The sequence below is a fragment of the Coturnix japonica genome, chromosome 6 (assembly GCF_054131305.1).
Source record: "Coturnix japonica strain WE chromosome 6, WE-NBRP24, whole genome shotgun sequence".
Classification (NCBI taxonomy): Eukaryota; Metazoa; Chordata; class Aves; order Galliformes; family Phasianidae; genus Coturnix; species Coturnix japonica.
Window position 1 is genome coordinate 5,464,027 of NC_140668.1, and position 23,309 is coordinate 5,487,335.

The 23,309-nt window shown below is 46.7% G+C and overlaps 1 protein-coding gene across 1 annotated transcript in view; it reads right to left on the minus strand.

The window, feature by feature from the left end:
- The window catches only part of LOC146760296 (obscurin-like), a 197,721-nt gene extending 186,935 nt beyond the window's left edge, over positions 1-10,786 (minus strand). The window contains exon 1 of the mRNA XM_085551406.1: positions 10,474-10,786. Coding sequence (XP_085407532.1) covers positions 10,474-10,786 — 313 coding nt within the window. The remainder of the gene's footprint in view (positions 1-10,473) is intronic.
- Between the last annotated feature and the right edge of the window lie 12,523 nt (positions 10,787-23,309).

Genomic DNA, 23,309 nt, shown 5'->3' on the forward strand with positions numbered 1-23,309 from the left:
CAGTACACAATTCAACATCAACTCAGCAATGACTGACATCACTCCCATAGAAATTCTGAAACAGAGCTGTGAAAAATGAAAAGTAAAACATTCAGCATTTTCATTGGCATTTTGGTAAAGTTGCTGTAATAATGTAACAATAATGTAATGTAATGTAATGATGTAATAACTTCCTCCATTTTAAAGCCAGAGAATTCTGCCCTCTGAACAACCAGCAACAAGATTTGTGGTGCTCTGTTAAACTTTTTCCAGCTCTACAGCATCTTTCAAAAGGCAATGGGACCAGTAGGCTGCATTCGTATGTACCATCCCACCTGCCCCCGTGTTCTTGAGAACTCCACAACTCCAACAGAAGATATTCTCATATTTAAATGCCTTTTGGCTTACCCCTACAGTAACTTTCTCCATGATTTTTAGTGCAACTTTTTTACCAGTAAGAAGATGCCGCCCGAGTTTTACCTTGGCAAAACCACCTACAAATCAAAACACAGATGCTTAAAGTTCAGTGTGAATTCTTCTCTAATATAATATTACAATTTCCAACTGGTTTAAAAAACGAATTCCAAATTTATACAAATGAAACCTGACTTAGAGAACTGACAAGAGCTGTTAATCTATTCTCAGATTAATTCTAGAGTGGTGAGACAGACTGTTAGGCGTGCTGTTTCTGTACAAAGATGACACTTACCCGTTCCAACTGTTTCATGGAATTCCTAGTACTTGAGAATTTCCTCGTAGTCACTGACAGGCATCCTGAAATGTGCAAGAACTGAAGATCCTCCAAGCACGTGCAATGAGGAAGTGCCAGCAGTGTTCACATCCTACTTAGGACATATTCTTAGAGGCAGAAGGGACACTCGTGGCAGATCCAGCAATGCTCATCTTCTCACCAACGTGCATCCCCCTCTCACCCAGCAACAACAAAACACAGTGCATGAAGCTGGCTTCACTTAGGTTAACAATATGGAACATCCCTCAGGGCTTTGTGCCACAGAGCAGTAGCAGGGCTGGACTACAGCTTGAGGAAGCAGTGGAAGCCTTTCCCTGTATGGTTACAGTGTCCCTGCACGCACCCCACAGCCAGAGCGTTGCAAGCTGAGCTGTCTTGCTGTTTCTTGTACTCATCCCAATCTCTGCGAATGAAAACTCAGAATTCAGTCAAGGCGTTGATTGAGCACAAGCGTGCCTTTATTCAATAGGAAAAAGGAGGGGGTGTGAGGTCTGGAGGAAAGATGGGACTCATTCTCTGTTGTCTGACGAGAGTGTCTCAGAAGTCGTGCTGTTGCCCAGAGCCTGGGACTCTTGGCCTGATTCTACCTCCCCCTCCAAGATGTTTGGCTTCTCCTCTGTAATGCTGACCTGAGCCTGCATGGTTGTGCTGCTGTCGGGGCACTCGTGCTGTGCTTGGGCTGGGCTGTCCTCAAAAGGCACTCGGTTCAGGCTGGTGCCTGAGGAGTCTGGCAGGCTCAGGTCAGCAGCTTCAACAGGTATGGGATGAACGAGAGCTTCAACGATGATGGCATTCTTCTCTTTATAACTGATGTTATACGGAAGGCTTTCATCTGAACTGCAGCATCCTGTGCTTAGTAAAAGTTCTTCATTGATGGAATCACAGGATGCTGCATCGTAACATGCCTGGCGTCTTGGAGATATACAAGGGCTCGGGTCACCTAGGAAGGAGTAGACGCACAGCAGTTAGTGTCAAAGTTTCACAAGATGAATCATGAAACAGGTTCTTGACATTTGGCTATGCAGTGATGGTGAGCAGAAGCAAATAGGCTTCTAGCAACAGTGTCACTGTCTTGAAAGTGATCCTCGTGCAGGTCCAGCTCTTGTGTTGACAAGAGACTCATTTGGGAAAGACAGGGGTCAACTGAAGATGTCAGGCACAGGCTTGAATGCCAGAAGGATGTACAAGCCCACTGAAAGCATGAATTCTACCTGTGTTGCTGACAAGCAGTGATTTGAAAGCTGGATTTGCATGCTTACCTGCCAGGACCAAGACTTCAGCTTCAGAGGGCTCCCTGGCACTGCTCTGCAGTTGGTTCTCGGCCACAGGGGATGGTTTGCCCAGGCAGAAGCAGGAACGCCAACTGCAAGCTGCTGACTCTGCCCTCTTACTGGGAGAACTCATTCTGCAGAGAAAACAGAGCATGCTGTCAGTCGTGGTGCAGGGTGAGGGAAGAGCTGCACCGAACCCTTGCCAATAGTTGCCTGTTCCTGGCAATGCCTGGTTTCTGCTGAAACACAGCTTAGAAAAGCGCTCTGTTTCAAACAGCAGAGGATGCTTCCATTCCTACAGCTCAGCCCTCAAGTCCTGTTGGCTAAATACCTCTCAACGATGTCAAGCAGGGACATGGATCCCGAGAATGTTGGAGGCTCAGGCTGCTTCGCTCTCCTGGGGCAGGCCTTCAACAGGGAACGAAGGCAGGAGATGAACTTGCCCCGTTTCTTTGGCTCTGCGCAACAAAACAAAAAAACAAGTTCATTTCAGCCCTGGCTCGGTTGGACGAGGCCGAGTGCAACACATTCAACAGAACACGTAACAACAGAAAGCATGTTCCCAACAAAGACACGCAAGAACGGATTTTCCCCATCCCTGGAGGTGCCCAAGGAGCTTAATGCAGTTCTCTTTCTAAGCTTGCTCAACTCGGGCATTAATGAACCCCCTGAAAGCCACGTTCAGACCCCATTTTACTAACCCGCATTGTCAAATGTAAAATACGCACCTGGCTTTGGCAATGAATGTAGGATGGACTCGGGCAGTTTTCCCCTGATGAGTTCCACGCACTCACCAGGGAAAAAACCAACCTGTAATAAGAACAAAAAGACAGGTGGGCATTAGCCCAAGCCCAGAGCCAAAGGGAAGGTCCTCTGACACCGACACAGGGCAATGTGTCTGTTTGCATCCAGAAGCCATCCTGTGCAGGCAGAGCAGCTCCAACCGGAGATTCCCGACTCTACTGAAGCTGTGCTCTCTAGTCAAAAATGTGTGCCTACCTCAAAGCCACGCTTGCCTCTCCAAAAGGGGCTCATCTCCTTTGGTGGCATATCAACAATGCACACGATGTCTCCAACCTGCAAAAGATTGAAACATCAATCCCAGCTTCAGCACAGCTAAAACAAAAGCCTTCTTCTACGACACAAAATATGAGAGTATTCCCGAGGCGTTCACACTCTATACTAATTCTGTGCACAACAACAAGGAACGCCTGGAACTGCTTACCTCCAGAGAGAGCTCATCCGGCCCCTGGGCGACATGGCTCCTAATAACATGGGCTGCCGCAATCGCTGGTACGTTTAAAGATGACATGGCACGCACCAGCTGCGGCTCCCGCATGTTATCAGCCTGCAAAACAGAGCACAGGCCGTGGTCAGGGCACTGAGGACAAACCAGGAGGATTTCAAGGTGAGGAGCACATCTGCAAAGAAAGCTGCAGCAAATGCGCTCCGTCCTTATCAGGAGCACTTCAGAAGGAGCTGCACGTCTCATCACAGTTATTTCCCTTTCTGGCGTGCATTGCCAGGCCATGCAAAGATGCATCTCTCTCTACCCAGACTAATCAGCAATGGCACTGGCACAGACAGGTGGCCAGGCCCTTTTTGGCCCATTCTTTCCTGCAGGAGAGTACACCTGCAGCTCCTTCTAATGGCTCAACACAGGGAAAAAAGACCGGCCAGAGCTTCATACTGTACCTCCGTCGCCACCAACTCAGGCTCACAGCTGATCCCACTGCACGCAGCACCCATCACAGCAAGTGTGAACAGCTGGAACAGAGCAGAAACACACTTCTGTTTTCTCTATTCACACAGCACAGTATGGACAGACTTCTTCAGAGCTACCCGCGCAAACCCTGCGGCAAAACCATGCGGGGGGACAAAACATGGCACGTACCTGGCAGTGAGATCACCTCAAGCTATCTGCAGCAGTTCCTTGTCGCTTTGCTCGGATGAAATGAGAGCAAAAGCTGCACCGAGGCAGTGGGCGGAGGGTGAGGAGAGGAGAGAGAAAGAGTAGGTCAGTGAGCAGGGCTAAGACAGTCATGGAATAACACACACAGCACAACTGTCCCACCCACTTGCTGCAAGACATGCTGAGTCTCAGGCTACGTGATGCCTGTCCGCCCAGCAACTTTACAATGCTTCCACTACTGAGCAAAGACAATGGAAGAAGCACCGGACAGGTGCCAACTTTACTGATACCCCCTTTGGAACGTGTGTACCAGGGAAAATTACGTCTGATGGTCAAGAGTAAGCAATACGGTGCTGTGAGCTCAAACAGCCAGCAGTTCTCAACACCTCACTGCCCACCCATCCATCCCACGTCAGCTCAGCTTACCTACAAGCTGCTGCACACGACGGTGAGAAGAAAAAGCACTAAAGATACTAACTAAAGCCACTAACTAAAGGCACTAACTAACTAACGGCACTAACTAACTAAAGGCACTAACTAACTAACGGAACTAACTAACTAACGGCACTAACTAACAACAGTAACTAACTAACAACGCTAACTAACAACACTAACTAACTAACAAAACTAACTAACAAAACTAACTAACTAACGGCACAAAAGGCACAAGAACAACAAGACAACCAACCACTCCGACCACTAGCTCACCCACAAAGGAACACAGAACGCACCGCTCCTCCCCTCATTCCAGCCGCTTATGACATCACCAACGGCCAACAGCCTGGTCCACCATGACCCCCCACAAGGCGGGGAGCCAAGACCACGTGGTCACGTCTGATTCCAACACGGCACCACAACATTCCAGGACTCAGTGTGGGCTTGGAATTCTATCCTGGTGTGGCAGCGCAATGGGAGGTGTTAGGGCACAGCTGAAGAGCTGACAGACAACGGACGTTTCCAAAGGAGGATGCCAGATTAACTCTCAGCATTCTCTTGCGGGGCTCTTAGGAATGCTTCAAACCCATTTTCACTGCCTAGCTCATTTCTAGAAAGTCCAGTTGAGAAATGCTCACTTTGTCAGGGGAACGCCTCTATGCATCATGAATGAAAAATAAAATAAAATGGGCACGCGACCCTATGAAACTTACCTCTCTGCTCTTGCTGTCAGCCAGACACCTCAGATGAGCATGACGTGTCCCTGCTCCTGAATGAAGATTCACCCAAGTCTGTGTTCCTCTCTGCTCCATCTCTGGCTCTAAAAGAAACACAGACAGAGATGATTACAAGATCCTTTGTGCAGACGAAAGACAAGGGTGCACATGAATTCTGTTTAGCAAGAAATACTACATTCCCAATGGTAGTACTTGAATCCTCCTTTGGGGCTGGAGCTCAACAGGTCAACACATCAGAAATAACACAAAGTGCATCTGGAAGATGTGTCTCAAAGCCCAGAAAATCCAACACGGGAGGGGGCTGGACAGTGGACCACAAGTGTCCATCTCCATTGCAGCTCCCTGTAGAGAACAGCACCAATCAGCAGGCGTGAATCAATTCATTCACAAGCTGCACAATGACTCTGTTCTTTACATGATAAAGAAACACACAGAGATTCCTGACCAAAAAGTTGGGAGTTAATAACGACCAAAGAGGTTCCTGTTCCTACGCCTCATCCTCTCACCCCAACTCCTGGGTGATGCCCACAGGCTTCAAGTCAGCTCTCAAATCCATTGAACTCCAGTCACAGAACTCCATCAAAAAGGGTGTCACACATGTGACACTTACATACATTTTGCATCAGAAACAGTGACGCCAGCAGGAGCAGAGAGGTGACTGTCCCCCTGTACTCAGCACTGGTGAGGCCACAACTCTAATTCTGTGTCCAGTTTGTGGCCCCTCACTGAGAAAAAGACACTGAGGCATTGGAACGTGTTCAAAGAAGGGCAACAAAGCTGGTGAGGGGTCTGGAGCACAATGGGGCCATATGAGGAGAGGCTGCGGGAGATGGGAATGTCCAGCCTGGAGAAGAGGTGGCTCAGGGGAAACCTCATTGCTCTCTATAACTTCCTGAAGGGAGGTTGCAGTGAGCTGGGGGTCGGCCTCTTCTCTCGTGTCATTACTGATAGAACTAGAGGGAATGTTTTCAAGCTGCGGCAGGAGAGGTTCAGGCTGGACATTAGGAAATATTACTTCTCAGAAAGAGTGGCCAGGCACTGGAATAGACTGCCCAGGGAGGTGGTGGAGTCACCCACCCTGGGGGTGTTCAAGGAACGTCTGCAGAAATCCCTGCTGAAATCCTGACCTCTGCCACAGGTGGCTGAGTGACACAAAAGCTGTGTCCTTGGTTCCCGGCCTTACCTTCACATGCTGTTCATCTTGCTCTGCAGCTCCTGTTCTGAATAGTCTTCTTATATTCCCATGTGATGTACCCTGAAATACATCATTTAGTGAGTCTGAACAAAACATAAGACATTAATTGGAACTGTGAAGAAATGTTTTTTGCACTTTACTTGGAGGATGTTACATGCTATACCTTCTTTTCTCAATTGTAACACATGATTTTTTATAAAAAGAAACATAGCAAGTCAGCTCTTCAGTGTGCATATTGATGAAACTTGGTGAAATACAACTTTAGAAAAAGGTAATTTGAAAATTTAAATATTCTTATCAGAATCTCTGCTATTAGTTACCGTTCCAATGTTCTGATTTGATGATGATTCTCTCAGAGCTGTTTTGTCACTCGCCACCTCAAATGCACTTCAAGTGCTTTAGGAGCATCACTGGAATTTTGAATAAACTCGATATATTTTAGGAAAGCTGCTACAGATGCACGACTGCAGTACTTTGGAAAAATATAATCTTGATTGAACGCTGAACAGTGTTATTTAATTATAATCCAGGTAATTAAATTAATTAAACCAAGGGAATCACCTCCCAGTCAGTCAGCTCCCACCAGGGAAATCGCTTCCCTGCCAAGCAGATGTAACCAACACAAGCTGCTACATCACTCTAGGGCCCCACTGAATCTTCCCAAGGGGTCTCCAAAGGCTTCCCTGTTGAATTCTGGGAACCTGGGAACACTCACATGGAAACCAGTGCCCCCTAATGTGCCCCAGAGGTTTCTCAGGGCCCTGCAATTAGCTCTACAGACATCCAGACATGCCCCAGAGCAAGTATGTGTGCTGTAGGGAGCCCAAGAGACATTCCAGAGTATGCTAGTACTCCTCAGTGCGCTCAAGGGTTCTTCACCTGTCTCTAAATATGCCATACTTGACTTTGTTTTCTCTTCTGGAGCTTAGTTCTCAGCTTTGCTTTCTCATGCCATTTATCATTCAGTTTAGAGATTATTTTAACTAAAATATTTTAATCCACCATATTTTCTGAAAACTAAGAATTGATCCCGCTCAAGGAAACAGAAGAGAAAAACATCACCCACAGGCTGCAGATATTTACCTCGACTTCTCTACATGCCATCCCCAGTGTGCTTTTCAACTCACCTTGCACAGTGACCCTGGCTTTTGTTTCAGAGTCCTCTGTCTCACAGGGGTACTCCCCGCTGTCCTTGGCGGTAGAGTCATGGATGATCAGAATGGCCCCAGTTCCCTCCTGCTGCAAGTCGTACTTCTGGCTTTTTCTGATTGCTTTGCCATCCTTGTACCACCTGATGTTCACATCTGGTTTCGACAGCTCACGGCTCAGGCTGATGTCCTGCCCTGCTGCTGCTGTCTTATCCTCCAGCTGTTTTGTTACCTCAGTAGGTTTTTCTGAAAGAAAACATGCTTTTTGAGTAACATACACTTAGGGTAGGATGCCTCTCTCAAAATACACGCATCTACATGCTGGAGATAAGTTAGAGAGGCACTTGCAACAGAGGCCATCCTACAGCCAGCAGTAATCTGTAAAGTACAGACAATAGAATTCCAGGCACCATTAATTCTCTCTTAAATCTACCCCATTGAGGATGATGAACCATGTCTGAAAACTGCCTCTTCCTTCTCTCCACTGATCACACTGGGAGCCTCAGATGATGCTCTCAGATGCACATGTTCTAGATAGGAACTTGTTGTACAGCTAGATGATGTGAAGGCCATCCCTTCAGCTTATACTTAGAGGATATTGCTCCCACAGTTCCCTCAACAGATCATTCCTGATTTACTGTTAATGGAACAAGCTGTAGTGAGATGCCCATTTCCAACACTACCCCAGTGCTTTGGGTAGTTCTCACATTTGTGTCAAATGGTTCCTCCTTTTACTTATTTTTAAGAGAAATTCTCAGTGCTTCAAGGTTCAAGTAGAAGGTTGCTATTCACTTTAACCATATTATGAGTTAGCTCTCATGACAATCTTATCAGAAGACAGTTGAAGGAATCAGACCCCAGAATCTCTCCCATCTCATTACCTTTCACAGACAGAGAGGCTTTGGAGGTTAGACCACGGGCAATAAAAACGACTTCCCCAGAGTCAGTAGGAGTCACACTTTTGATAAGGAGAGTCTCTTACCAACCCACGTTAGAAGCTTTAAATCGCCCACCACTTTCCACTCTGCTTCCATTCAGTGTCCACTTGAACTCATCAATGCTTTCATGGGACAGAATGCATTCAAAAGTGCCATCTTCTACCTCCTGGATTTCATTGTTTTTCAGCCGTTTGCTAATGCCAATATTCAGCTCTGGAAGATAAGAGATAGGTTAGTATGAGGTTTAGATGGAGAAAAGGCATTCGTGACCAATGTGAGTAGCAGTACTGGTGTTTGAACTCAGGATTTGCAGATCATGGCTGCGTTCCTCACTGATGTATTCTCTAAGACATTCTCCTCTCAGAATTACCAGAAAGCTATAAAAAAAAAGAGACGTGAATCTCTTGTCTTTGCTCTGGAAGAACTACAAGGAGAGCAGCTCAGTCCATGGAGCACAATGAAGATTCAATGAGCTACAGAGGGAAAAACCTAACAGAGAGGACAACTCTAGGATGCTGCGTGAGAAAAAGGGTTTTGCCTACGACAAGACATTAAATGTTTCTATTAGCTAATTTGTTACCATCCTACCCCTACTGGTGTTCAAACCATTTCTCCATTTTAGGGATGTTTAGAAAGGAAACATTTCCAGGACATTCTTGACGTTTTTTGTGATTTTCATGGCAAAAGGAGATACATTTACATCAAAAGCAATGGGAATTTTCCAGACATCACTGCGCTAAATTGCAGAAATACAGTTCTATTGTAGAAACTATTAAGGCTCGTGGGGGAATAGGTGTAAGACATAGTGACCACACTGAATGTGCTTTTAGCACTCCTTCACTTTCCACAGTACTTACCCTGAACGCCGACATTTGACTTGGCAACATCAGTGCCAATATCACAGGTATAGAAACCTGCATCTGACTTCTCGAGGTCATGGAGAAGGAGACATAGGGTCTTCCCAGACTGTAGCAGCTCAAACTTGTTGCCAGAAGTGAGCACAACACCGTCCTTTTTCCACACTGGTTTGACCTTCTCTTTAGAGACTTCGCATTCCAATTTAATCACACCCCACTCCTCAACAAAAGCATCATTCAAACACTTCATGAAGACAGCAGGCTTCTCTGCAATTAAACAGGCAAAACAGAACAACGTGATACAGAAGTTGAGACATTTCCAGTTGTGTTCAGATTTTTAAAGAGGTATCAATAAATCTTTACCATTACTGACGACACCAATATAGAACCTAAAGTGGTTTCATGTCTGTTGACTGAATACGCTTTATGGAATTCTCAAGTATTCAGTAGGAGAATACAGGGAACAGGAGGGACAGCCTGCATTGCCGTGGGTGGGACTGATATCATATGAAAAAATTGGGATGTAGCTCTTCTACATCTGGAGAGCTGGCATTGCCCTCACGTGGAGCACAGCTCATACAGCAGGCCACAGTATTAAGAGGATAAGCTGCTGAACACTTTTGATTTTCCTCTTTATTGACTCCTTTTATCTATCTTCTATTTCACACATCAGAGGTTTACACTGGGGAAAAAAGATCCACCAAATGCAAAAGAAAGGAGAAAGAGGAAATCCTTCAAACTCTGAGCGCGTAGAGTAAAAGAGCTTAATTACTGGGGAGAGCAGATTAGAATCACAGTATCCTTAGAATTGGAAGAGACCCTTAAAGGCCATCTAGCCAAGCTCCCCTGCAATAAACAGGGACATTCACAGCTAGATCGGGTTGCTCACAGCCTGGTCATTAGTCATTCCAGAGGCAAAACACACACTGAATGATCTCTCCCTGCAGTCATAAATCCTTGGAGACAACAGCATTGACACTGCATGGCACTGAAGCAGTAAAAAAATTTGCTCCTGTAACTCTCCTTGTGTTAAGTAAAATGATGATAAAAAGCAATTGAATGCTTTGGCAGGACACCAAAACCATCCTCCTTCGTTGATATCTGCTGCAATGGAACCTTCCACTGGAAGAAAGCCCCTGATGACTTGTCACCCCAGAGAGGTGAGCTTTAGAAGCAGGACTGCTGCACAATGGAATGAACTGGAGCTCCTTAGCATCTCTTACATCCAGGAGGGCTGTGATCAGACCCACCTCTCACCTTCAGGCGCGCGCTTTCTGACACCTTGTCTGACTTCACTGTCACTGGGCCAGCATCCTCAGGCTTAACCTGCTTCACTGTCAGTGTGCAGCAGTTGCCAACGTTCTTGATGTCATTGTAATTGTTGGTGTAAAGGAGGTTGCCATTCAGAAACCATTCCACATCCTCGTCATCATGGGACAGCTCGCAGGAGAAGACAGCAGAGCTCTCTTCTTCAATTTCCACATCCTGCAGGTGCTTCCTTACTTCTACATCGTGGGCTGTAGGGAAACAAGGTGAACTGTTACCACTGTTACTATAAAGCATACTGGGATGTGGTAGAATGGCTGGACTAGATAATCTTTGTGTAATCTTCTCAGTGAAGTTTATACATTTGCAAAGTTAGCAGGAGAGAACGGCAGAAATCAACCTCAAGAAGAGAAATCTGAGGTGAAATAGGACATGGAAGAGGCCACCCTCCCTGCTCATACCTTCAGCTGTCAGCGTGGCCTCAGTCTCTGCAATTCCCGCCTTGCACTTGTACACACCAGCATCATCGGGCTTCAGCTTCAGAATCTGGAGCTCTGCTGAATGCTTATCCCTCTTGATCTTGTACTTCTCAGAGGGCTCGATGGGTGTGTGGCCCTTGAACCATTTCACAACCTTTGGAGAAGGCCTGAAGTCACAGGACAGGATGACAGAATGACATTCCAAAGCTGTCTTGTCCTCCAACTTCCTGGTGATTTGTATATGGTAATCTGAAAAGCAGGGGTGGAAGAGAAGAAAGGATGAGGACAATTGGAAGAAGAGGAAAGTCTCTTGCATCTATTCCATTCCAATTAATTTCATGTTCACAATGGTTCTTTGAACAACTCTAAAGATAAAACAAATGATTGTCTATAGGGAAGGCCATTGATTACATTTCTATAAAGTAATACTGTATAGTATCTACCAAATGCAAGCTCCAGCTCTTGCTCTGTGCTTATTAAATTGCTCCCAGTTGAGGCTTTTATTCAAATAAGAGTGACTTGAAAATATAATAAGTACTTTAGGATGTGAATGGAGACTCTTACACTGGGGACAACAGGAGATAAAAAGCCTGCAAATTTCTTTCAGATAAAATCGATGACAAACTGCATCAAATTTAGGTGCTACCAAACTTAAACTTGTCTACTTCAGAAATACAATTAATTTCACCTGATTTGACTTCTTTGGTATAGCCAAGGACAAAACCTCAGCTCTGTAGATCTGAATAGTAAGCACATCACAACTATTCATACAGATCTTTTACTGAGACGCAGCTGTCTCATTTAGTGTCCAATGACTTTGAACTGGAAATGGAGCAGAACCTCCAGACACACACACAATATTTCAAAGACCCCAGTGAAGGAAGACTGGACATTAATTAATTCTCCATCTTCATGATGTAAACCAAGCCAGGATATGTTACCTCTGACGAGCAGATTGGCTGTGGATTTTGATTTGCCAATTGAGAACTGAATGGTGCCTGTCATATCAGTGGTGGTTTTCAGTATGGTCAGCCGGTGGATGGTGCCTTCTTGCTGCATAATCAAGTTTCTGCCAGCCTGTAAGACTTCCCCACGTAGATACTACTTGGGAGGTTTCACAGAAGGAATGGATATCTCGCATTCAAATTTGGCTTCTTCAGGCTCAGTCACATCCTCATCACACAGCTCCTTTACTAGATTAATGGATTGCTCTTTAAGAAGGATGGAACAAGAGAAAGCAGAGATTTAGAAGGAATGTAAAAAACCCTTACATTATCACCCTACTTACTCACGTCAGCATTACTGCACATGAACACTACACCTATCACCTCAAAATGCCTTAAAACATCATTAAAAAATACTAGAAAGAAAGGAATGTTGTTAAGAAGTCAGACAATATGACTGACAACCTGAAGAGAGCCCAGATCTTCTGATTCCCAGTCCAACATCCAAATCAAATCATGACCTTCCCACCCCGATATCAAACTCCTCGAATTACGAAGCTGGGGACTGAACTCTTGAGTAGTGTGCTAACTCAAATGTCTCCCTTTTCTTTATCACACTTAACATCATATATATACCCTAACATTGTATATAGTAAAAAAACCAAACAAACTCTGTGCTCTTTTCAAACAGCATGAGAAAGTGAAGAAAAAGACAAGCTATGTTTTTTATCCCTCAACGTTCAAACATAAATCTGAAGTCTAGCGGTAGAAAATCAACCTCCTAAGAAAATAATCTGTTTTACTTAGCAAAAGTAAATCCCAAAAAACAAGCTGGATATTTTGAGGGCAGAAAGGTAGGTAGGTAGGAGTATTTATTTCTGTGAAAGGTCCTGGTGGTGTTTAACTTCCTTGACATTCAAGCAAAGGATGTTAGCTGGTTTATAACATAAGATAATTTAAGCAAAATGATCATCAGAAGCATAATTACCTTTAACTTTAAGATGGGCACGAGATTCTGCCTTTTCTGCTATAGATTTTATTTCTGCTGCATCCTTGACTTGGACGCGTGTGTAAGTCAGCGAGTAGGTCTTTCCTGAAGCAGAGAACCACAGAGTCACTAAGGCTGGAAAAGACCACTAAGGTCATCTAGTCCAACCGCCAACTCATCCCTACCAAACTGTGCTCTTGAGAGCAAACCCACAACTACACTTGGCTTCCTTGAGCAAAGAGCTCTGAGGCACATGGCCAGGCTGAGCATCATCCATCTGGTTTCACAGCATCACTGCCTGTTCTCTCATGTCAATGAAACCACCCATTCCCTCACATCCACATCCCACCAAAGCTGCTTAGTGCTCCCAAAGCGAATGCTCACCAGTTGTTTCCAACTTGAAGGTCATCTTCTGGCCAGCAGCCTCGCAGATGTATTCTCCAGCATCTTTCTTCTCCAGCTGCTCCACAACCAGACGCCGTGTTTTGCCCACAGATTCCATTCTGAACTTTCTGGAGGAGGCAAGCAGTCTTCCATCCTTGTACCATTTTACTTCGGTTGGATCCTGTGCTACTTCACAGCTCAGGGAGGCACTTGCTGCCAGGGCAGCACTCACCTCTTTCTGCACCTGCTCCTGGTTTATAAACACAGGTTTTTGCTCTGAGGGAAGAAAAGAAAAAGTATTGACTGAGGGACTGAAATGAGACCATCTTGCAGGTTTGTATGTACAGGTTGGAACAGGTTTAGGTTACCACTTGTGCCCAAACTAATAGCCTTCACTAGAGAATATCAGCTCTTCTGTTGAAACTAAGTGTCAAATCTAGGCAAGAAAGAACCCAGGAACTGAAGGAACCAAGAGGGTCCTTGAACACCAGTCCCATGGTTGCAAGTCACTATGCAAACATATTGAACCCAAAAGAACATCTGTCCTGCAGGCAACCAAAACCTGAGTTCCTTTTACTTAAGACCCACTGTGAAACATCAAAACACATAAACGTGTGATAGTCAAACCACTGGCTGCCTTTTCATGACCCAGAACAGTACTCCTGGCTTCCTGAACAGACTCCTCATGGCCTCTACCATTGCCACAACTGTGACTGTCAAAGGCACAAAGGAAATATGCTCACCAACGCAGTCCTTTGTTCTTTGTGTGTGATTTCCAGATATCTATTTTACTTTGAGCTCTGGGAATAGTCAGCTCTACCAAGTCTCTTACTGGGAGTAGCAGACTCACCTATCCAGATGCAGCCTCCAACATAAAGGCATAGTAAAAAGGCAGTGTACTACTAGGAGAAGTTCCTGCTTCTCCTGCCATGAAAGGCTGCACGTACAACATGAACTCCAGCCTCACTGCACATACTTATCTTAGTCAAATGTTTCTGTGAACAGGAATTACAGTTTGGGATCTCAGGCACAGGAGAGATTTGAATAATATCTTGAATATTGCTTCCACTGTACATATATCAGTAATTATTATTCTACAGACAGACTGAAACAGGTCTTTGTGCCATACTAAAACCAAATACTTTCTACAAACCCAGGCAATCAAGTCTAGGGAAAAATCCTCAGCACAGACTACTGCAACTGGATCACTGTATAATAGAAACTAGATTTTACTGTTCTCTGCTGTATTTCAGACAACACCTGTCTTACCTGTGACATGAATCTTGAAGGTGAGTTTCTGGCCAGCAGCCTCGCAGCTGTACTCCCCTGCATCTTTCTTCTCCACCTGGCTCACCACCAGCCGACGCTGTTTGCCCTCTGACTCCACCCTGAACTTCTTGCACCAGGTGATCAGTTTCCCCTCCTTGTACCACTTCACCTCCGTCTTCTCCTGGGCCACCTCGCAGCTCAGCGTGGCATTTTCTGTTGGTGCAGCCTTCACCTCCTTCTGCATCTTCTGCTTGTTGATAAAGGCATCCTCTGCTTCTGGAACTGGAAAACATTGGGTAAAATAGACATTAGATATGAACAGCTTGTGACTGGAAGATATTTAAAGTTGCTTCTGTGTCGTATTGGGCCATTTCCTGGAGCAACACTGCTTCACAGTGTTTATCACACATTATAAAGCATCCTCAGCACAGTCCATATGGTCATCCCATCCCTCTGGGTAGTCTTTACTATCAGCTGGGACTCTTTATTTTCAGATTTCTTCGAATGAAGACAATGACAGATCTATATATATAGATATATATATACCACACCTACACCCCCACAATCTGTTACAACTCCATATTCCTCCCCATATTTGCCCCCGACAGCCCCCAGTAGCCCCATATCACCCTAAGGCCCCCACAACCCTCTATCTCTCCATACACCACCCCTTCAAGCCCCATACCTGCCCATATCCTCCAATAGCTCCCCACAACCCCTACACACCCTCAGAGCCCCCTAGAGCCCCTAGTCCTCCTATGGCCCACCACAGCCCCATATCCCCCCTACAGTCCCCCTCAGCTCCCTTTACAGCCCCTGCACAGCTCTATAGAACAGTCTGATAGAACTACCTCTAGTAGAAGCAATCTCCACACAGAGATCCTTTCCCAGTGGCACTCAGCCCTTCAGTGGGGTCTAAGAGAGCTGCAGCCAGACTCAAACACAACTGCTCACACAGCTCAGCTGCCTTCACCTGTGCTCCAGACGCTGACACATTGCAGCCCCACATCCCCCTCTGCCCCCCCACAGCCCCACACCCCCCTGTCCTCCCCGCACTCCCCATCAGCCCATCCCACCTCAGTGCTGCCTCTGTCTCTTCTCTCCTCTCCCCGTCCCAGCGCCGGCCTCCCCCGGCCTCTCATTGGGCAGCGGCAGCTCCGCCGGCTCCGATTGGCTGAGCTGCAGTGCACGGGAGTGGCCATTGTGGGGGGGGGCAGAGGGGGATGTGGGGACTGCTTCCCAGTTGAGACTACCTCAGCTTTCTGGTCAAGGCATCGACATTGGTGAGTTTTCCTTTGCTAATAACTTTTGACTAAAAAATAACTAAATAAATAAATAAATAAATGCCATAACACAAAGCAGAACACACACACAAAAACCCACAAAAACAAGGAACTTGGATTTAATGGATGCTGAAGATTCAACACCTGTGCATTTGTCATGTGAGTTACTTATTTCTTTTGCCCTTAGTTTGGACACAAATGGCATTATTTTCTTCACAGTAACAGAAATGGGAAAAGGAACTGAACTTCTGAAGTTCAAACTTCTGGGTTGTTTTTTTTCTTTTTCTTTTTTTTTTTTTTGCCTCTTGGAGACACCTGTATTTGGTGGTGGAATGGAATTCCCCCATCCCATTTTAGTGCAGATTTTGTTGTGCTCGATGTGGAATAAACCCTACCCAGCCTGTTCCGCACCGTTCCCTCTGTTTGCAGTACGTAGCCTTTCAGGAGTGTTTATTTGTCATTTCTTGTTCTATGTGACCCTCTGTTTGGCTGACTTTCTTTTTAATTCCGTGCTTTAATCAAGCATGTTGTGAGCTTGTTAGTGCACCAATTATTCTGGAGGGCCAGACTCAATAAAATGTCAGGCTGAGAAGTTGTTTGGCTGTGTTATGTGGGACAAGACCAAATTCATATAGAATCCAGCCCCAGAGAAAAGCAAATGTAGCCAGCAGGACTTGAGGGCTGAGCTGTAGGAATGGAAGCGTCCTCTGCTGTTTGAAACAGAGGGCTTTTCTAAGCTGTGTTTCAGCAGAAACCAGGTAGTGCTGGGAACAGGCAACTATTGGCAAGGGCTCAGTGCAGCTCTTCCCTCACCCTGCACCACGACTGACAGCATGCTCTGTTTTCTCTCTCCAGACCAAGTTCTCCCAGTAAGAGGGCAGAGTCAGCAGCTGGCAGTTGGCGTTCCTGCTTCTGCCTGGGCAAATCATCCCCTGTGGCCGAGAACCAACTGCAGAGCAGTGCCAGGGAGCCCTCTGAAGCTGAAGTCTTGGTCCTGGCAGGTAAGGGTGCAAATCCAGCTTTCAAAACACTGCTTGTCAGCAACACAGGTAGAATTCATGCTTTCAGTGGGCTTGTACCTCTTTCTGTATTCCTGCGTTCGAGCCGTGCCTGACATCTTTGGTTGACACTTGTCTTTCCCAAATGAGTCTCGCAAGCTGCTTGAAACCTGCTTGACAGGCAGCACCAAGCCTTTGCTTCCTTGGATAGTGAAAGTTTACACTAACTGCTGTGTATCTACTCTTTCCAGGTGAATCCATCCCTTGCCAGTGCAGGAACACCCCGGCAAGTAGCGATGATGCACGGTGTGCTTCCATCAATGGAGTGCAGTTAGGATGCATGAGTCACTGCAGTTCCAAGGACAGCCTTTCACGTGACAGCAATGATGGAGAGGAGGAGGTCTGACCTATTCAGTTTTGAGCCTCTCCATGCAGGAAAACCTTGCGGTTCTGGAATGTCTTCACCTACGAAGGTAGTGAGGGATTTGGAGCACAGGCCTTACAAGGAGCAGCTGACGGTGTTGGGATTGTTCAGCCTGTAGAAGAGGAGGCTCAGGGGAGACCTTATAACTCTCTATAACTTCCTGAAGGTAGGTTGTAGTGAGCTGGGGGTTGGCCTCTTCTCTCGAGTAATCAGTGATAGAACTAGAGGGAATGGTTTTAAGCTGCACCAGGGAAGATTCAGGCTGGACATTAGGAAATATTACTTCTCAGAAAGGGTAGTCAGGCACTGGAATGAACTGCCCAGAGAGGTGGTGGAGTCACCGACCATGGGAGTGTTCAAGAAACGTTTGGATGTGATGTATGGAATATGATTTATCCGGGAAGTATTGGCAATGGTTGGACCAGATGATCTTCTAGGTCTTTTCCAACCTTGATAATTCTGTGATTCTGAGCTGAGAAGCTTTTCTTGCTCAAGTCCTGCTTCCAAGTTTAACCACCTATGGGGAAGTAGATGTCACTTTTCTAGTGTCCTTCAATTCCGTGTCCGCATTTTCCTAAAAGTAAAAGAATTTGGAGGTAACCAGCTGCAGTGAAGTGAGCGATTTCAGTGCCTGTTTCTGATGGTGGCAATGAGTTCAGAGGTCATACTTAATTGACGATTCCTGTTTCCATTCTGACAAAGGCTGTAGTTGCAGCTGACTTCCCGAGGCTGCCATACGTAGTGGTGATGCAGCCTTGGGCTTCTTGGGGATTTGCATGACTCCCACCTTTCCTTTCTGTGTCTTGCAGGTCAGCTGGTGCTGGAAGCGGCCGGTATCTGAGTAGGAATGAAGGTGAGTGCAGGAGCAGCTGCTGAGGGGAGGAAGGAAGTCCATGCTAATGAGCTCTGAAGCATCTGCAGGTACGGTACCAAAGGAGGCAGCAGTGATGCAGGGGGCTCCCCAGCAGGAAGCTGGCTGATCCAAATGCTTGCTGAGAGTTTGGAAGCCCAAACCCTTATGGTCTCTGTAAGGGTGGCTAATAAAAAGATGTTAACCAAGATGGTGGTAAATAGTCAAAGGTTGTTAGCAAAGGAAAACTCACCAATGTCGATGTTTTGACCAGAAAGCTGAGGCAGTCTCAACTGGGGAGCAATCTCCAAGAGATGCTGCCTCAGTGGTGGTCAGCCTTTAAATGAGGTCTCAGAGGAGGTGGAGTCGAGGTCCACCCCTTCTGGGAGCACAGCTCCATTACTCTCACCTGTGCTCCCGCAGCTGACCCAACACTTGCCTCAGCTGATTAATCAGAGGTTCAAGGTGTGATTTCCCATACAATCTCTAAGCTGAAGGCAGCATCTCCTTGATCTGATGGTGGTGTGCCTGAGTGAGGGAGTGATCCAAGCTGGATGCAGAAGAGTCATCTTGATTTCTCTCCTATTTTACTTCAGATGACACCTATTGGGTGTTGGTTTCTTAAAATTTGGATCTAGGAGGTGGCCTCTCCCTTTGCTTCTGGTGAAAGCTGCAGCAGGAGTAGAAGACAAAGAGGTTTTCTTGGTGGCAGCAACACCAATTATTTGATTCAAATGTAGAACTGTGATGAAAATGCTGAAGAACAGATCTGCCTCAAAGACATGCTTGATCATATAAGGAATGAGCATGTGATCCAAGACAGCCAGCGTGGCTTTAGCAGGGGAAGGCCATGCCTAACCAATCTGGTGCTCTTCTATGATGGAGTGACGGCATTTGTGGACAAAAGGAAGGTAACAGATTTCATTGACCTGGACTTGAGCGAGATCTTTGACATGGCCCTCCACCACATCCTTATCTCTAAACTGGAGGGATGTGGATTTGACAGGTGGACCACCTGGTGGATAAGGGATTGGTTGAAAGGCCACAGACAGAGGGTGGTGATTCATGGTTCGATGTCCAGGTGAAGGCTGATAACAAGTGGTGTCATCCAGGAGTCTGTCTTGGGACCAGTGCTTTTTAACATGGTTATCAGTGACACCAATGATGCAATGGAGTGCACCATCTGCTGTTTGCTGAGTGGTGCGGCTGATGCAGTGGAAGGAAGGGATGCCATTCAGAGGGAGCTCAACCGAGAGGTTGGCCTAGGTGAATCTAATGAGGTTCAAGACAGCAAAGTGCAAGGTTTTGCACTTGGGCTGGAGGAATCCCAGGCATTTCTACAGCCTGGGAGGAGCAGTCCTTAAGAGAAGCCCCGCAGAGAAGGACCTGGGGGTCCTGGTGGATGAAAAACAGAACGTGAGCCATCAGCGTGCTCTTGCAGCTCAGAGAGCAAATGGTCCCCTGGGCTCCATCAGAAGAGGGGATGGCCAGCAGGGACAGGGAGGCGATTGATTTTCATGATCCTTGAGGTCCCTTCCAACCCGGGCCATTCTATGATTCTGTGATTACACTCGCTGTCAGAAATAACGGCAGCTGTACAGAAGCTGGATATATTTTGGGACAGTTCTTGAAACCAGCTGATTTTAAGACCTTGCCCAAGTCGTGAGTCTTAATTGCATGTCAGAAGAAAGCTGGGAAAGTGGTTATTGCTCATTCTTTCTCATTTGCTGATTCTTTCTTTAGTGTTCCTTTTCCAAAGGAGATTCTGGTGATGGAAGCAGTTGAAGAAAGAACCAAAGCAGCTCTTGCCAAGAGTGCTTGAAGTCCCTGTGGAGAGAAGCAAAGAACTTGGGCTTCCTCTGGGATGCTCCCCACCATGTCTCAGGAAGGAGACCAACTGCTGTTCCACTTTCTGCTCTGTGTGTGGAAAGGTACATCTGGGTTTCTTCTGCTTGTTTTTTCTTTCTTTTTCTGGCTTTGAAGGAGAAGGGGTGGAGCAAAGGGAGACCCACTGGTCATTTGTTACCTCAAGAACAGGATGGATTTTACATTCACTGTGAAAAACCTGGGCTAGTAGCATGGGCATGTTTCAGGCTGGACTCTTCTTTTGCTGCTTGGTTTCCTTTTGGCTACAGGGAGACAGCTGTCTAAAGGTGTGTTTTCAGACCCACTCTCCAAAACCACGTTTCATTGTTGCAGGTGGTTCAGTGTGCTCTTGCAGTGCAGATGCTGTAGTTTGCTGTAGAATCTGAATGGTTTCTGTTCCTAGGAGAGGACTGGGAGGAGGTAGTGAGAAGAGAATTCAATGCCTGAGGTGTATCTTAGTGAGAAATGTTGGCATGAGGTGCTGAAAGTCTTGAGCTGTCAAAGGCCAGTGAGGCTCAGACTCCTTAACCTGCTGGAGCAGAGTGGAAGCAAGGAGTGGGCACTGCCGTCCCACAAGCGGCACTTGGTTCTGGTCTTCCAGGTCTGTGCTGGCCTGGATTTCTTCTGAGAAGTTTGTTGGAGCTGCTTGGAGTAGTGAAGGGTGGGGAAGAAGTGCTGCTCAAGAGCTAAGGCTCTGCTTGATCATTTTGGATGGATTTAACCATGGTATCTGAAGACATAGTTTCCATCAGAATGATCCCAGCATTGTGCAAGTGTCTCAGCTGAAGCCCCTGAGCAGATGTGTGAGACCACCCGCCTCCTCCACATGAGCCATAGGAAAGCTGACTGTGCCCAGTAATTACAGCTTCTGCAGATTGAATGTGCTTCCAAGTGTTTTCCTTAGTGATCAATCATGTCCCAGCACTCTGATATTCCATCTCTGTCACAATCTGGAGCATCTCTGCAAACCTTGGGTGCTCATTCCCACCAGAGTTTCTTCCTTTCTCTCTTTAGAATCAGTGTGGTGCAGTTCCCTGTGTTTGTGAGCAGCAGCCAGCAGGCTGCAAGAGATCCAATGGCAGCTTTCAGCACACAGAGGGATGTGATGGGGACAGACTGTCCTTACCGCCATGCATAAGTGAGTTTTTACCGTCCTCTCTCAAGAAGTATGAAAGAATAGAGTTTGAATGATACTTGTGAGCAGGTGCTGTGCTGTAGGGGATGTCAGGTAACCATTCCTATGGGGGTGCGGGAAGGAGCAGTGAAAGTGATGTATTAGTTTGTGTTTTGGCTGTTAAAGAGGAGTTCCATTTCTGGGAGCAAAACTATGGGCTAAGATGGAAAACAGAAGGGAGAAGGCTGATACCTGGATAGTGGGCTGAGCTTTGGTGACTGCAGCCATTTGCAGTAGAAGTTTTGCTGTTTTGCACAGTGGGGTTCAGAATGGGAGCTGATGATGAATGGGAGCTGCTCGAGGGACAGACTTCCATGTACAAGTTCCAGTGCCTCAATGACTTTCTTGTAGCGAGGAACCCCAAACTGAACATAAGACTTGAGGCGCAGCCTCCCCAGTGTTGAGTCCAAGGGGATGATTACCTCTCTGCTCCTGCTGGCCACACTATTTCTTAGACAGGCCAGGATGCCGTGGGCCTTCTTGGCCACCTGGGCACACTGTTGGCTCATGTTCAGCTGAGCATCGACCAACAGCCCCAGGTCCATTTCCTCTGCACAGTCCTGCAGCCACTCAGCCCCAGGCCTATAGCGCTGCATGGGGTTATTGTGGCCAAAGTGCAGGACCTGGCACTTGGCCTGGGTGTACCACATCCCATTCACCTCAGCCCAGTGAGGTTGATCCAGCTTATCTAGATCCCTCTGAAGGGGCCTCCCTTCCCTCAGGCAGATCAACACCACCTCCCAGTCAAAAGACAAAAAGAGAAGAAAGCAGAAATGAAGAAGGCTTCTCTGAGAGCTGCCCCTGCACCTGCAGAGGTGAGTCCTTGTTATGGACAGACACAGCTCTTGTTGTCAGGGCCTCCATCTGTGAGACATGAATGAGACTGTAAAATCCTGAGGGAAGTGGTGTCCTGGTTCTGTACTTGCTTTTTTCCTTTGCAGTTTTTGAAGTGTTGCACAAAATGAAGGAGAAATCTCTAAAGCAGGTGGTCGGGATGCTGGCATGGTGATGTTACTTAGTAATTAGTGCTATTATTTTGTAGTATATTAATAGTTTGCTAATAAACAAAAAACAAGGGGGGGAGGAAGGTGTTCTGATAACAGAGGATGCTGAGAAGGCAGAAACACTGAATGCCTTCTTTGCTTCTGTCTTTAGTGAAAAGGCTCTCCCTCAGAAATCCCAGACCCTGGAGGTTAATGAGAGAGTCTGGACAATAGGAGATTTCTCTTTAGTCAGGGAAGAGGTGGTCTGTGATTGCCTAGGAAACATTAATGTCCATAAATACATGGGATGGGTGCATGGGGTGCATCCACGGGTGCTGAGAGAACTGGTGGAGGTCATTGCTGAGCTGCTCTCTGTAATCTTTCAGAGGTCTTGGAGAACTGGGGAGGTGCCTGAAGACTGGAGGATGACCAATGTCACTGCAGTCTTCAAAAAGGGCAAGAAGGAAGAGCCAGGTAATTATAGGCCAGTCAGCCTCACCTCTGTCCCAGGGAAGGTGATGGAACAGCTTGTGCTGGATGCCATCTCCAGAGAACTGGGTGATAAGGAGGTTATCAGGAGTACTCAGCATGGGTTCACCAAGGGGAGGTCGTGCTTGACCAACCTGGTGGCCTTTTATGAAGATGTCACTAGCTGGGTGGACGGGGCTAGAGTGGTAGATGTAGTCTACCTTGATTTCAGAAAGGTTTTTGATACTGTCCCCCACGACATCCTTATAACAAAGCTGAGGAAGTATGGGATAGATGAGTGGACAGTGAAGTGGGTCGTGAACTGTCTGACTGGCAGAGTGCAGAGGGTTGTCGTTGGCGGTGCTGAGAGGGGATTTGATCCAGGTTTATAAATACCTGAGGTGTGGGGGCCATAGTGGCACGGCTGGTCTCTTTTCAGTAGTGCGTGGGGACAGGACTAGGGGTAATGGGGTGAAACTTCTGCATAGGAAGTTCCGCACAAATGTGTGCAAGAACCTCTTTACGGTGAGGCTGACGGAGCACTGGAACAGGCTTCCCAGGGAGGTGGTGGAGTCTCCTTCTCTGGAGATATTCAAGACCCGCCTGAACACCTACCTGTGCGACGTGGTGTAGGGAACCTGCCATGGCAGGGGGGTTGGACTCAATGATCACTAGAGGTCCCTTCCAACCCCTACAATTCTGTGATTCTG